We start from the raw sequence: 12,977 nt of genomic DNA on the forward strand, positions 1-12,977 counted from the left end.
ACCTTTAAAGATTTAAAGATAATTTAAAGATTAACGGGAAACCGCCGGCTGTTCGTGCCTATAGCGATCGTGTATTATTGATAAAGTGACTGTGTAGAATTTTGAGCCAGTGCGGGCGGAAAGGCGCGTGAGTTAAAGCCGCGTGGGTATGTGATCTTCAGTTTTATATTCTGGGTAAGATTTGTGTCTTTTAGCGTTTTATTTATTATTAGTATTATTATTTTTTTGATGTCTGACTGTACTTGTGACTCATGGGAGACTCTGGGTTCAGATGTCACATTGTCGATATCAAAGTAACTTTAAGGTTTAAAATGAGTCTTTCTTAATAACATAATGTTTAGAGCTTGGTTTCTCTAGCAGTAAGTTTGAATGTTTCAAACGTCTAAGAGTATTAGGACAATTCATAATCATCGTCATAATTCATCAATCATAATTTAATGAAAAATAATCAAATGAGAGAACAGTAATTCCATAATATAAAATATTCAGGCAAGACTCAATATGTATGTATGTATGTATGTATGTATGTATGTATACACCTACTTCTAATTAACTAGGATTGACTACTTTATTAATTTTACAAATCTTAATAGAAAAACATATGATACTCTAAGCAATTGTGGGCTTCTAATTTTGTACCGACAGATAAGAAAGGACCCTTTTCTATTATAATATGACAATCCATCAGTGAATAAGACAAGGTTCTGTTCTAAAGAAGGGGCTACTTTCTGTACTTTTTGTCCTTATAGTTTAGCCCATGTACAAACGTTGGCGTTTGATTGTGTATTTGGCTCAAATTCTGCATTTAAAGTCACACCAGAAGTGTTCGGCTGGGATTGGGACTTATTTGACTTTCTGTAGACCAGTTCTTCCACACTGCCCAAACTAATGGAACCTTGCTTTATATACAGATGTCTAAAGTGTCCTGTTCAAACTGCTGCTTAAAAAATAGAATCACACAATTCCAAAACACACACACATATAATAATAGAAAAACACAATAGAATATCATTAGACTACTGTTGGAATTTACTGCTCAAACCTGATTATTAGACAGGGGTGTGCGTGTATGTGTGCGCCTAATCATTAAAGGTTTCTTTATTTATTTAGCATTTATTTCATATTTACCTCAAATCAGTGTTAGTAAAACCCAGAATATTTATTATAAGCAGTGCATGTTTTGTCATGTATATCTGTCAAATGCAGTGTTGTGTTCTTTTTGAGTAATACAACTCTTTATTTATTCTATAACTAGTTAACATAAGGTCACATTTTTAATCTGTAATTGTAGTAGGGTCAGACGATATATACACTCTGATGCTGTTAAGTTTCAGTCTAAGTTGTCTGGGAGGATCCGTTTACAGCTGTTTACAACAGTGACAGTATAGTTTAAGCTAAAGAAGCCATCAATCTGAACACTGTTGTATAATTCAAATAATTCTGATATATCATCCCCTATAATAATTTATTTCATTTGAAAAGATTACTGTTGAATTTACAAGAATCCATCAATCACAGAAAGTCAATCCGAAGTTGAACCTGTCAGTCATTACACAACTTTTTATTAATGTTAATGAGTATATGTAAAAATATGTATTATTTTATTTGTGTGGTTTTTAATATTTCACATTTTGATGAATTGGTGGCTAATTTGTATCTCATTGTATTTGGTGATATGATGTGCTTTGTCTCACTGGTCCTGTTACGTGACATATAGTCTAAATTACCATGAATTCAATTTATTTAATTTAATTAGTAGTTTTCTGTGTTGTTGATGTAGCTAACATTCAAATTTCTGTTGTTTTAGTAGAAAATGCAAGTATATCACTGGCAAGACTACCAGATTCGATGAATCAGTACCAACATGATGTATGGGCAAGTTCTCCACCATCAAGGCAGGGAGGAAGACCTTGTTAATCTCAACGTTGGAGGCACCCAGCACAAGGTGGAGCGTCGCGTTCTCCTCCGGTTCCCCAACACTCGTGTGGGTCAGTTAATGCAGTGCTGCAGCGATGCCGCAATCCTGGAACTCTGTGACGACTACAGTCCCGCTGAGCAAGAATACTACTTTGACAGGAGTCCGCAAGTCTTTCACTGCGTTCTGAACTTCTACCGTACCGGACACTTTCATGCTCTGGAGGAGCTTTGTGTGTTTTACTTCTGTCAGGAGATCGAATACTGGGGTATTGGCGAGCTGGATCTGGAAGCCTGCTGTCTCGAATGGTTCCTTGAGCGCAAAGATGAGCGGGAGCAGAATGCGTCCGGCCGGTCTAGTAATGCATCATCGTCTGGAGATATCTCAGTTGTGGGCAGTGACCAATGGAGGTTTGAGGGCTTGTGGTGTTCAGATGTGCGCAAGTTCATGTGGCAAACTCTTGAAGATCCCAATCACTCCAAGTGTTCCAAAAGCATAGCTGCGGTTTCCGTCCTGATCATTTTGACCTCGATTGTGGCCATGTGTATTCACAGTATGCCCGAATTCAGGTATGCAGCTGATAGTGAACATTCCGTCCTGGACTTTCTGGAGCTCATCTGTATCATTTTCTTCTCGGTGGAGTTTGTCCTGCGGGTCGTAGCAGCTCCTCAGCCATGGAGGTTTTTGGGAAACCCTCTGAACATGATTGACATGGCTTCTATCTTGCCTTTCTATGTGACGCTGGCCTTTGAAAGTTTGGATGAAGAGGACGGGGAGGAAAACCAACATCTGGTCAACATGGGGAAGGTGGTTCAGGTTCTCCGGTTAATGAGGGCCTTCAGGGTGCTAAAGCTTGCTCGACATTCAGAAGGAGTGAGAGCTTTTGGAGAAACTCTAAAGAACTGCCAAAGCGAGGTGGGTCTGCTTGTTCTTTTCCTTACTGTTGGAGTATCGTTCTTCTCTACGTTTATCTACTACACTGAAAAGGAAGATGCTTCATCCAAACTCTCGTCTATTCCTGTTTGTTGGTGGTGGGCCATTATTTCGATGACTACGGTGGGCTATGGGGATGTATATCCACAGACAGTTGCTGGGAGAATTGTAGCTACACTTTGCATTCTCTGTGGATTGCTCGTGGTTTCTTTACCCATCACCATAATCATGAACACCTTTTCTAAGTACTTTGATAAAAATACACCCAAGAGGCGCCTTTCAGAAACTAGAACATAGAAAAATGGCAATGGTTTCTCTGTGGATTAAAATGTTGGCTTGCTTTTGCCTTCCGAAACATTTTTGTGGATCTTTCAAAAACAAAAAGTATTTTGACATTTAATAAAAAAAATAATGCCACCTTACATCTTAGTGTTAAATACATTGCCTGATGTTTGGAAAAAATGAAAGACCTAGCACTTCAAAGTCAAGTCAGAACAAATAAAAACGAGCAGCACAACATTCTTTCTTTTCTTCAAAAAAGTTTAATAGTAGTTCTATGTACAACAAATGATCATACTTAATATTCAGTTATTCAAAGAGGCAGATTGATCAAATCTGAAATTAGGCAAAATACCGAAGCAAAACTAAAGCAGAGAAGGACCAAACCCTTCATAAAATCCTCATCTGCAAAAAACCCAACATTTCATATTTAGATATGTGAATATGACTCAATAAATTAGAAATAAAAAAGCAAATTATTCTTACAAATACCAAACTATTTGTAAAATGCCAAAACAACTAACAGCAATGAAACATCAAATCATACATTCAGTTTTTTTTTCTTTTACGATCCTGCATGCTGTCATAGCTCTATAAAATAATCTTGACAAAGTTCAAATAAACATGGGTTAGAGCAAAAAAAAAAAAAAAAAGAATTAAATTAAGCATATATTTATTTAACAATATATGTATTTTTCTTTAAATAAATAATGTATATTTGGCATTAGATTCATCCTTATTATTGATATATTTAATGATTCAAAACGTGTTTGAAGCCAAACCATTCTCAAAAACTCACTGTTAATAGCCCATTTATGAGAGGTCTCAAACCACATTACATCAGATGTGCTGGAAAACAAAACAAAAACAAGAAAATCCCTCCCCCTTGACGAATTAGTCATGAGAAACTAAGACCAAAATATTTTCATACTGGGGTTATGGTTAACCTTTGAGACCAAAAACTGCCCTGAATCCCACTTCGCGCTCTGAAAAGTCAACGGAGCATCACAGACAGACCTCAACATCCTAAAGAATCATTATTTTTTTCCACCAACGAAAGGATGTGAAATTTTGTCTGTGCCATGATCAATAAAACCCTTCAGGTTATTGCTGAACAGGCAGCGAAACATCTGTACTAAATTCTACAGCTGAAGACTGATTCAACTGCCTATAATACTGTGGTTTCTTTGCAGAGAAGCCTTGAATAGGTGGACAACTGACAAATGAAAGGGAGCATGGAGTACAACAACTGATAGGGTATATGAAGGGTATAATCTTAAATTTTTTTTTATAATTATATATATATATATATATATATATATATATATATATATATATCTCTTAAAAAGATAATCGCGGGCAGACAGTGATGCCTATACACTACTGAACATATTGTTTCTGTATGAGTGTGAGTATATGCATGTTGATTGTCCTGGTAAAACCAATCTGTGCCTATATGAATCCAACACACCTCTTCGACAAAAGCACCAGTTTTAACCTCTCAAATGTCTCCGTGTGTTTTTAAACAGTTGTTTACATTGTTTCACATTTTCAGTAAAAGAAATAACAGCATTGTTCATAGAACAATAGCCGTCTTTGCATTATGGAGGAGCTGACCCTCAAAGAGGAGAATCGGAAACTAACAAAACCGATTAAAGGGCTTCCCTGCAGTACGTCAGTAAACTGAAAGTGGCAGCGCAGTTTGTTTGTTTTTGTTTTTTCGTAATGCAATGCAATGCGTTCGTGATGTGGCTTTACTGTATATCTGTGCACACACTGGCCACAACTTTATAACATGTTTTTATAGGCAAGAAATATATTCAGGGAAAGTAGTGAATAAATAAACTGCAACCATGTTAAAAAAATAAAATAAAGCGTTGCTGGTCACCAGCATGTTATAAGTGTCCTTTATAACTAGCTTAACCATTAGAATTGACATATAGCTGTAAATATAGTAACTACAGCAACTGATAGAAATTTACTTTAAATAATATATTTTTTTGAGTCTGAGGATACCTGAGCCAAATTGTATAAACGTCCAGATTTACAGTCTAAATAGTTTTTTTTTTAGGAAATAAAAAGGTTGTTCATGCGTTTTGCCTTTGTTGGCCAACCTACATCAACCAGCTTCACTAGACAGATCACACTAGTATTTATTTATTTATTTTTCCTGGTGAACAGCAAAGCTATGCTGGTCCACCAGCTAGACCAGCATCATACCAGCTCGAAATCGTCTTTTCAGCAGGGTTGCAAGGCATTCTTTGCTATTCCTCAATAAAATCTATTCACAAAAAATGGGTAAAACATGTAGTTTCCGTGAATATGCGTCTCTTCTGAAACTCAGAAAGTCAGACTAGAGTTGCTGCATAGTAGAAAGGCATGACAAATCGCTCTGTTTGCCTTGAACTGATTGCAGAGAGACTCAGCACTAGTAGAGAGACTTTGCTAGCACTAGTGTAGTGTCCTGCCATTAATACCACACACTAAGAGGTAATGACACCATGTGCCTGCCATGTATTTATACACTATTGCACATTCTGGCAAGTCTGGTAGAGTGTGTAAGCATGTGAGAGGTGGACACTGGCATTTAGTCTGATACTGTGTATTGATTTGTAGAGATGAACAATGCGAAGCCCTCATGTGTCCGTCATAACAGAGGACAGATATAGATCAAAACTGAAGTTACCTGCATTTAACACTTTCCTCAGTCTCAAGGTGCGGCCACACTACGGTGCAATGAATATGAGCAACGGGATATAATGTCACATAGCAATAAATAAATAATTTATCATAAATAACATGTCATCAAGCCGGGCTTATTGGAAAACTGTTCCTGAAAATGTCTATTAAGTGGCACAAAATGGTTAGTTCTCTGTCACAGTAAGACATTACTACAACCAATGCAAAAGCGAACATGAGATACATTTTTTATAGAATATTTTTTGTTCAATTATCCACTTTTGGCTTGTCTTTTACAGAACTTGTCTTAAGAAATCCGTATTCATAACATGAAATGCTATACCGGGTACGCTACCGAGGACATTTACTACCTAAGAAAAGCCGTAAAAAGCTGGTTATGCGATGGAATCATCAAAATGTGTACCGATAATCATAATTTTTGTGAAAAGGGGGAAAACGTTGTTAATTTTGATTAGAAACTATACTGCAATACTGAGGCCTCCATTGATAGAAATCTGAAATATTTAATCAGGGCCCTTGAAATAGTCATAACCGTTTCCCCATTACTGCGCCCCAATATTTTTAGAGTTTAGCAAAAATGTAAATAGGCACATTTTTCCAAAAAGCATAATCTTCTTAAAATGTTAAACGAGGTATTCTATATATTCAGTCTACTCCACCTTCATAGCACTAGAAACCATGTAGCTTTGAGGTCTATATTCTATTTGAATTTGCAGGTCCAAGTTTACCATCTTTACAACTTCACATGTGAATAGTTGTTGAATTTGAATGTGACCGCACCTTTAGACTTCCATATTGATAAAACACTATAAATATTGGGTATTAATATACTAAACACAACACTATCACACAGTCCTGATGAAGTACAGAACCCAACTTTGCGCACGATAATCCAAGATAATGTTCTAAGCAAAAAATCTTCATCAAAATATCAATGATCCCACCAATCATGCATCTGTTTTAACATTTTCGAGCCCCTACGTGATCAGATGACCAGAAATGCATGACAAAAAATAATATTCTGCAGGGTTTCGCCAGTCTTTGACCATAAGCGACATTTCCTCTGCATAAGTCGTATCTCATGCAAATCATTTTAAGTCTCCAACACTGATTATAAGGCACCTATGGATGTTTCCACCTTTTATAATCACCAATATCTAGATCTCTACTTTAAAAAAAAAAAAAAAAAGACAGACACATGGCATGTGTCAGCTGATGGCACTCTACAACTATTTACATTTACACAAGCAGCGATACATCTAGCCACAACTTGTCAGCACTGCCTGAACACATTATTTTATGACAATATCTTTTTAAACAGGGCTGGAAGATTCTCTGAAAAAGGGACCTAGTTGTAAAGTACTCTTAAGTTGGACTCAAATATGCAAATCATTGAGAAAGACACCGTCCTGTGGGCTGTTATATTTTCATATAAAATGTGCAAGATGATAACTGTACCTCGGTGTACATATTTAGCAGCAGTTGGTAGCATGTCAATATCTTCCCACTGACTTACAGTTGCCGTGAAAAGAAACACAACAGCCGTGAAGAAGAACCTCAAGCAAATATATATATATATTTTTTTTAAAATCTGTATTAACCGGTTATATATGTTTAGATAACTTCCTCTTAAACTATTTGGACTAATTGTAAAGCGCTGATTATTTGTTTCTGTATGTAGTGCTTTCAGTACACTGAGACAAGAACTGAGACAGCAATACTGAGCCATTACTGCATGTAAAAACACAGCATTACACACTCAACGTATCTTACTTCTTCAAGGGATAGCTCACCCTAAAATGCAATAATTTACTACATAATACGATGTTTTACAGACTTCTTTTGACCTTGCATTGAGTTATCATGACCCAGCCTTAAGTCCTACCATCTGTTTTTTTATGCATTGATTTTAAAGGAACAGTTCCCCCAAAAATGCAAATTACCCCATATTTTACTTGCCCCAAAGCCATCGAAAGTTATATATGACTTTCTTATTTAGACGAACACAGTCAGAGTTTTTTTTTTTAAATGTATCCTGGCTCTTCCAAGCTTGGTAATAGCGGCCATGATTTTGAAGCTAAGTAAATCAGATATATCCGCCAAATACTGTGATGTTAAATTAACCTTTATGCCTAAATTAACCTTTAACCTCACATGTCCTCTGAAGCACATCGATGGGTTTTGGTAGCTAAAAAATATTTCTTGTTTTAAAATTATAACATTAATAACTGACTGAGTGCCGATTTCCGGCTTCTTGGCTGACTTCTGACTTGACGTACGACAGACATATTTTTGTTACAAAAACCCATCGATCTGCTTCAAAGGATAATCCCCCCCAAGGCCTATAGGTTATATCCGATTAACAGAGCTTCAAAACAATGGCCGCTATCCACCAGCATTGAACAATCTGACTGTGTTCGTCTGAAAGAAGAAAGTCATATATATATATATATATATATATATATATATATATATATATATATATATATATATATATATCTTGGATGGATTCGGGTGAGTAAAATATGGAGTAATTTTCACTTTTGGTGAACTATTCCATTAAATCTTGCCAGTAATTGGCACCATTTTCCACTTTGTAAAAATAAGCTGCCTGGATATTCGCTAAAGAGCTCCTTTTGTGCTCAATATGAGAATTAACCAATGGAGATCAAGATAAGGAGACGATGGTAAATAATTTTAGGTTGAACTATCCCTTTCTTGTATTAAAACTAATCATTACGCAATTGACTTTTTCCTGTATGAGATGGATTTTACTTTTAAAACGAGCTGATACATTTATTGACAATTCCTTCTATTCTTCTGTTTCTTCTTTCATTTTTTTCCCTTTTATTTTATTTTTTAAACATTTTTCTTTCTTTTTTTTGCAAGAGCAGGGCAGTACATTCACAATGCTTTTTGCTTAAGATGCTGTAAGGCTGCCAGGTAAAGGAAATAGCTAAAAAGCCAAGGACTTATATGCCGCTATCTAACGCCTTATGAATATAAGCAGCGGTTATGCTAAAAGGACAGACAGTACTGCCATCTCTGGATAGTTATGCCTGGAACCAGGGGGAAAAAATCCCGGAATCACAGTTGTAAAATTCATCATTGTGCCAGTAAAAATAAACAGTAACTGCTGTTTAATAGCTGTTGTTGTATTTACAAATATAAGGTACTGAATCTAATGCTGCTGTTGGTTATTATTTAGTCCACAATTAAGGTAATAAAGAACCTAAAGCCAAATGAAAAGTAAAAAGCAGAGTTGTTGCCACCCAACTTAAAATATGGTATTTGAATTCAACAATACATTATAGTGACCCCTATTGCACACCCGGGTTTGTGTGACAAAGTGACAAGGCAGATGGGCACATTGTTGTGCAAATGCTGGACTGTGATATTGTGATATATATAAAAGCATAACTGTCTAACCTAAAATACATGAATTTCTTTTCAACAAACCAGTGACCATAAATGTGATAATCCGAGATGCATTTAGACACCGTGTTAAACCTCCCTTTAAAAAGTCCACAGGTGGTTTATAGTGCTGTGCAGAAAGGAGAGGAGGGGCTTCTACATTTTAGAGTATAAAGCAGCACCATTTACAGTAATATTATTAAAGTTTCTTTTGCACCTTTATATGTCACAGACTACCTTGAGTGGTGAACATTGAGGAAGATTGGTGTTATAAATACTTCTCTGTAAATGTTTTTGTGTAAAACCGGCGGTCAGTCAATGAAAGTCAAGCTGTGACTGAATGATATCAAGGCCTTTTTGGGCTGAATGAACTTTAAACCCTAGCAGTTGAATAAAAGTATTGTATTTTTTTAAGTCCAGAACTAGATTTAATCTCTGTCAACCCTGAAGCTAAAACTAAATTGAAGTCTAGAAGCAAAACCTTCATGCAAATCCCCAACTGCGACAACATAACGAGGATCGAGATCAACATTTCCGTTGGAAATACAAATGTGGATCATTTAAGAAGTACAACTGCTTCGTCCAACCTTTTAAGCAGCAAAGACTTTGCAATCCTAAAGAGATTGCGATCTTAAATTCGCTTATTTAAATCTAAACTCCATACTAAGTCAAGTGTAGAGTCATTTTATTTTTGTGTGTGTGGGAATGATGCCGTGGATGACCATGTTGTGACATTAGTTTTGTGCCAGTGCTATAGAATACATTTTCTGAAAGGAGTGTTAACTGTGCCTATGCTGAGGGCTAGACTTTGGCTTTGTTCAGACAGGCAGTAAAATTCCGATTTATTTTTATTTATTTATTTTTGGAATCCAGTGTTTCCATTTGAAAATCTATTATAATTCGTCTGAAGACACGGATTCAATTACAGAAAGATGTTTTTGGTCATTCGAGAAGTCACATTCTTTGTCTTTTTTCTTTTATTTTTACTTTTATATTCAATTATATGACATTCGCCAGACATGGAAATAAAAATTATATTTCTTGGCAAAAAATAAAACATTGCCTTCCCCTCAGAAAAGCATTTAAATATAGTCACCTGAATAAAAAAAATTTATCAGGGGAACACCAAATTTTTGTGCAAGAACGCAAACATATAGTGAGAAAAAAAGCAACATTACTAGGAGTGCAAACTTTTTTTCTTTTTTTTTGATAAAATGCAACGTTTTTCAGGGCAATGCCAAAGTTTTGTGAGAGAATGCGGTGAAAAAAAGCAACATTTCTTAGGTGAAAACAAAAGTTTTGTGGGAAGTACAAATGTTTTGCACAAAAAAAAAACTAAACTTTTTTTCGAGAGATGCAATGTTTCTCAGGGGAGCGCAAAAGTTCTTTGAGTAAATAAATGCAACGCTCCTCGGGGGAATGCAAAAGTTTAACGCAGATTTTCTCAGGGGAACGCAAACATTTTCTGAGAACAGTTTTGTGAGAAAATGCAAAGTCCCTAAGGAAGCTAATTTTTTTGCAAGGGAAGTTTTGGAGAAAGAACATAAAAGCACTGAAATATAATTTTTCCTTCACCATGTCCCTATGGCTCCATAACATTCATGTCATTGATAGTAAGTGATTTCAGGCACAGCATATGCATGAATGTTAATATAAGAATTGCTAATACGAGCTAATCACTCGCACGCTTCTTATGAGTTCAGCACCGTGGCAAGATGTCATGATAACTGTCCTCTTTGCATCAAGCTGATGCTTATATCACTACTATTGCAACTGCCTCCTAACTGTGTGCTAAACCTGGGATGTAAAAACCAAATTGGATTCGTGTGCAGTGTGAACAAAGCCTTAGTTTTGGCCTCTGAATGTACTAAAACTGATATACAAACTGGTTTGCAGTAGCTGCAGGTCTTGGAGCGCGCAGACTGCCATGACCTTTTTGCATTGAGCTCTGTTTGAGGCATATATAAACTCACCACTATTCTCAGCTCGGAGTAGATGATGAGCAGAGGAAGAGTACTTGTAACAGATGGGAGAATGTGAACGGGTGCAGCGGCGACATGGAGCAGAATGGATGTACCCTGTTGGTGAAGCGCACTGGTGAGGCATAGTATATGTGTGTTTCATAAACGGGTTTGGGCTTCAGGGATGTAGATCTCTATGCTGTCGGCCCGCTCTGTAACGGAGCTCTGGCGGAAAGAAGCAGCCCGTTTTGCAGCCAGGAGCCTGCGGCGGGCCTCTTGCCTCTGTCGGTCCTGCAGATCCAGGGATCGCTCACGCATCATAGCTCCACGACCTTTAGGAGGCCTCTTTGTAATGGGAGGCGGCCATTTTCTTTCCTGAGGTAAAGAAGAGTTCATTATCATTTGCTTGGTGTATTAGCAATACAACACGTGAATGACCATTTAATCCATTTGACAGGCATCAGTATCAGTATTAGTAATTATATATATGTATATATATATATATATATATATATATATATATATATATATGTGTGTGTGTGTGTGTGTGTGTGTGTGTGTGTATAAACATTATTTTATAAAAGTTCTGTTTTTGAAAAAAGTGAACTGAATAAGCCTCAGGCTGAAGGAAATATGAAAAAGCTCAAACTAATCTTTCAAATGTGCTGTCATTCTGGATTCCAAATGAAGAATGGGACAATTTTTCTTCTCAATCACAAAAAAAAGGTTCAATAAATATGGATTAAATAGGTAATAGTCTGTTTTTATTTATTCATATCAGCTGAAATGAGCTGCTATTCTAAAGTGACTCATGTAAAGCCACTTCAAAACAAGATTTCGATCTACTTCAAATGTTGACTAGTGTATACATACACGTATACACATATACATATACATCTGCATATTTTATATATAATATATACACATGCATATATGTATATGTATGTATACACACACACACACACAGCCTGTGATGCTCAGTGTACCTTCTTCTCTGGACTCTCCACTATCCTCCACTCATTACTCTTGATTTGCTGCAGCTCATCAAACTTGGCAGTGACATCATCGATGGAGAGCTGCAGGAGATCCCAGAAGCCAGCCAGGTCCTGAGCCGTGGGGCGGGGCATAGCGCTGGGGTCCTGCACACAAACATCACACACTTCACACACTTCTCAAAGAACAAGAAGTTACAAAGTCGCAGCTGTACTCATAAGTTTACACACCCCTTGGAGCATCTCAAAGATCTTTTTTTAAAAGTATCTGTATAATCAATTCAAAAAAAATTTTTATTTAGTTCTGCGTTAATGACGGTATTTGACGTACTTGCATATATTTGCACCTGTGTACAGTCCCTTGGTTTTAGTATCATATGTTGCCTATGTGTTGCCTGTCGTATGGTGATAGTTGTGTGTGAGTCCTCTGGTTTTGTCCTGAGCAGTGAAGCTGCCCGCTGTTCTTGACAAAAATCCTCTGGGTACAGAAATTGCTTTGGATTCTCAACACGTGCTGGACGTTTGCGCTCTTTTCTCAGTGGTGCAGTGAAATCGAGATCCAGCTTTGCCGCTCAGGACCACTGATCCGCTATCGATTATCACAAAAGCCAGTGAGAAACAGAAAGCAATGCAGAGATGTTATTTTTTTTAAAGTGAATCATTTGTTTACTTTTGTCTTGGGTCACGGAGCTTTTTCAGGGCCTTACAAAATAGCATTCTAATAATAATAATAATAAAAAAAGTATGAGAAAGAAGTACATACTTATGACCTTTAAAATAAGG

At 36.6% G+C, this 12,977-nt stretch overlaps 2 protein-coding genes across 6 annotated transcripts in view; one reads left to right on the forward strand and one right to left on the reverse strand.

The window, feature by feature from the left end:
- Window positions 1-10: 10 nt before the first annotated feature.
- Window positions 11-4,467, forward strand: kcns3b (potassium voltage-gated channel, delayed-rectifier, subfamily S, member 3b). Of its 3 annotated transcripts, none has more exons than XM_043219365.1 (2): window positions 11-146; window positions 1,808-4,467. In XM_043219365.1, exon 2 carries the CDS (start codon window positions 1,865-1,867, stop codon window positions 3,143-3,145), a length of 1,281 nt encoding a protein of 426 aa, XP_043075300.1. In that variant the 5' UTR covers window positions 11-146; window positions 1,808-1,864; the 3' UTR covers window positions 3,146-4,467. The 3 variants fall into 3 exon arrangements, with proteins under 3 accessions (XP_043075300.1, XP_043075299.1, XP_043075298.1); XM_043219364.1 differs by having other exon boundaries at window positions 15-174; window positions 1,811-4,467; XM_043219363.1 differs by having other exon boundaries at window positions 16-174.
- The window catches only part of LOC122324731 (disks large-associated protein 2-like), a 96,512-nt gene continuing 86,905 nt past the window's right edge, over window positions 3,371-12,977 (reverse strand). For all 3 annotated transcript variants that reach the window (XM_043219357.1, XM_043219360.1, XM_043219359.1), the window contains 2 exons: window positions 12,189-12,341; window positions 3,371-11,577 (listed from right to left, as the gene is read on the reverse strand). In XM_043219357.1, coding sequence (XP_043075292.1) covers window positions 11,362-11,577; window positions 12,189-12,341 — 369 coding nt within the window. In that variant the 3' untranslated portion in view covers window positions 3,371-11,361. The remainder of the gene's footprint in view (window positions 11,578-12,188; window positions 12,342-12,977) is intronic.

The sequence above is a fragment of the Puntigrus tetrazona genome, chromosome 20 (assembly GCF_018831695.1).
Source record: "Puntigrus tetrazona isolate hp1 chromosome 20, ASM1883169v1, whole genome shotgun sequence".
NCBI classification, from domain to species: Eukaryota; Metazoa; Chordata; class Actinopteri; order Cypriniformes; family Cyprinidae; genus Puntigrus; species Puntigrus tetrazona.

Coding starts and splice junctions, on each gene's coding strand:
- kcns3b (XM_043219365.1), top strand. CDS start 1,865: ATGATGTATGGGCAAGTTCTCCACCATCAAGGCAGGGAGGAAGACCTT.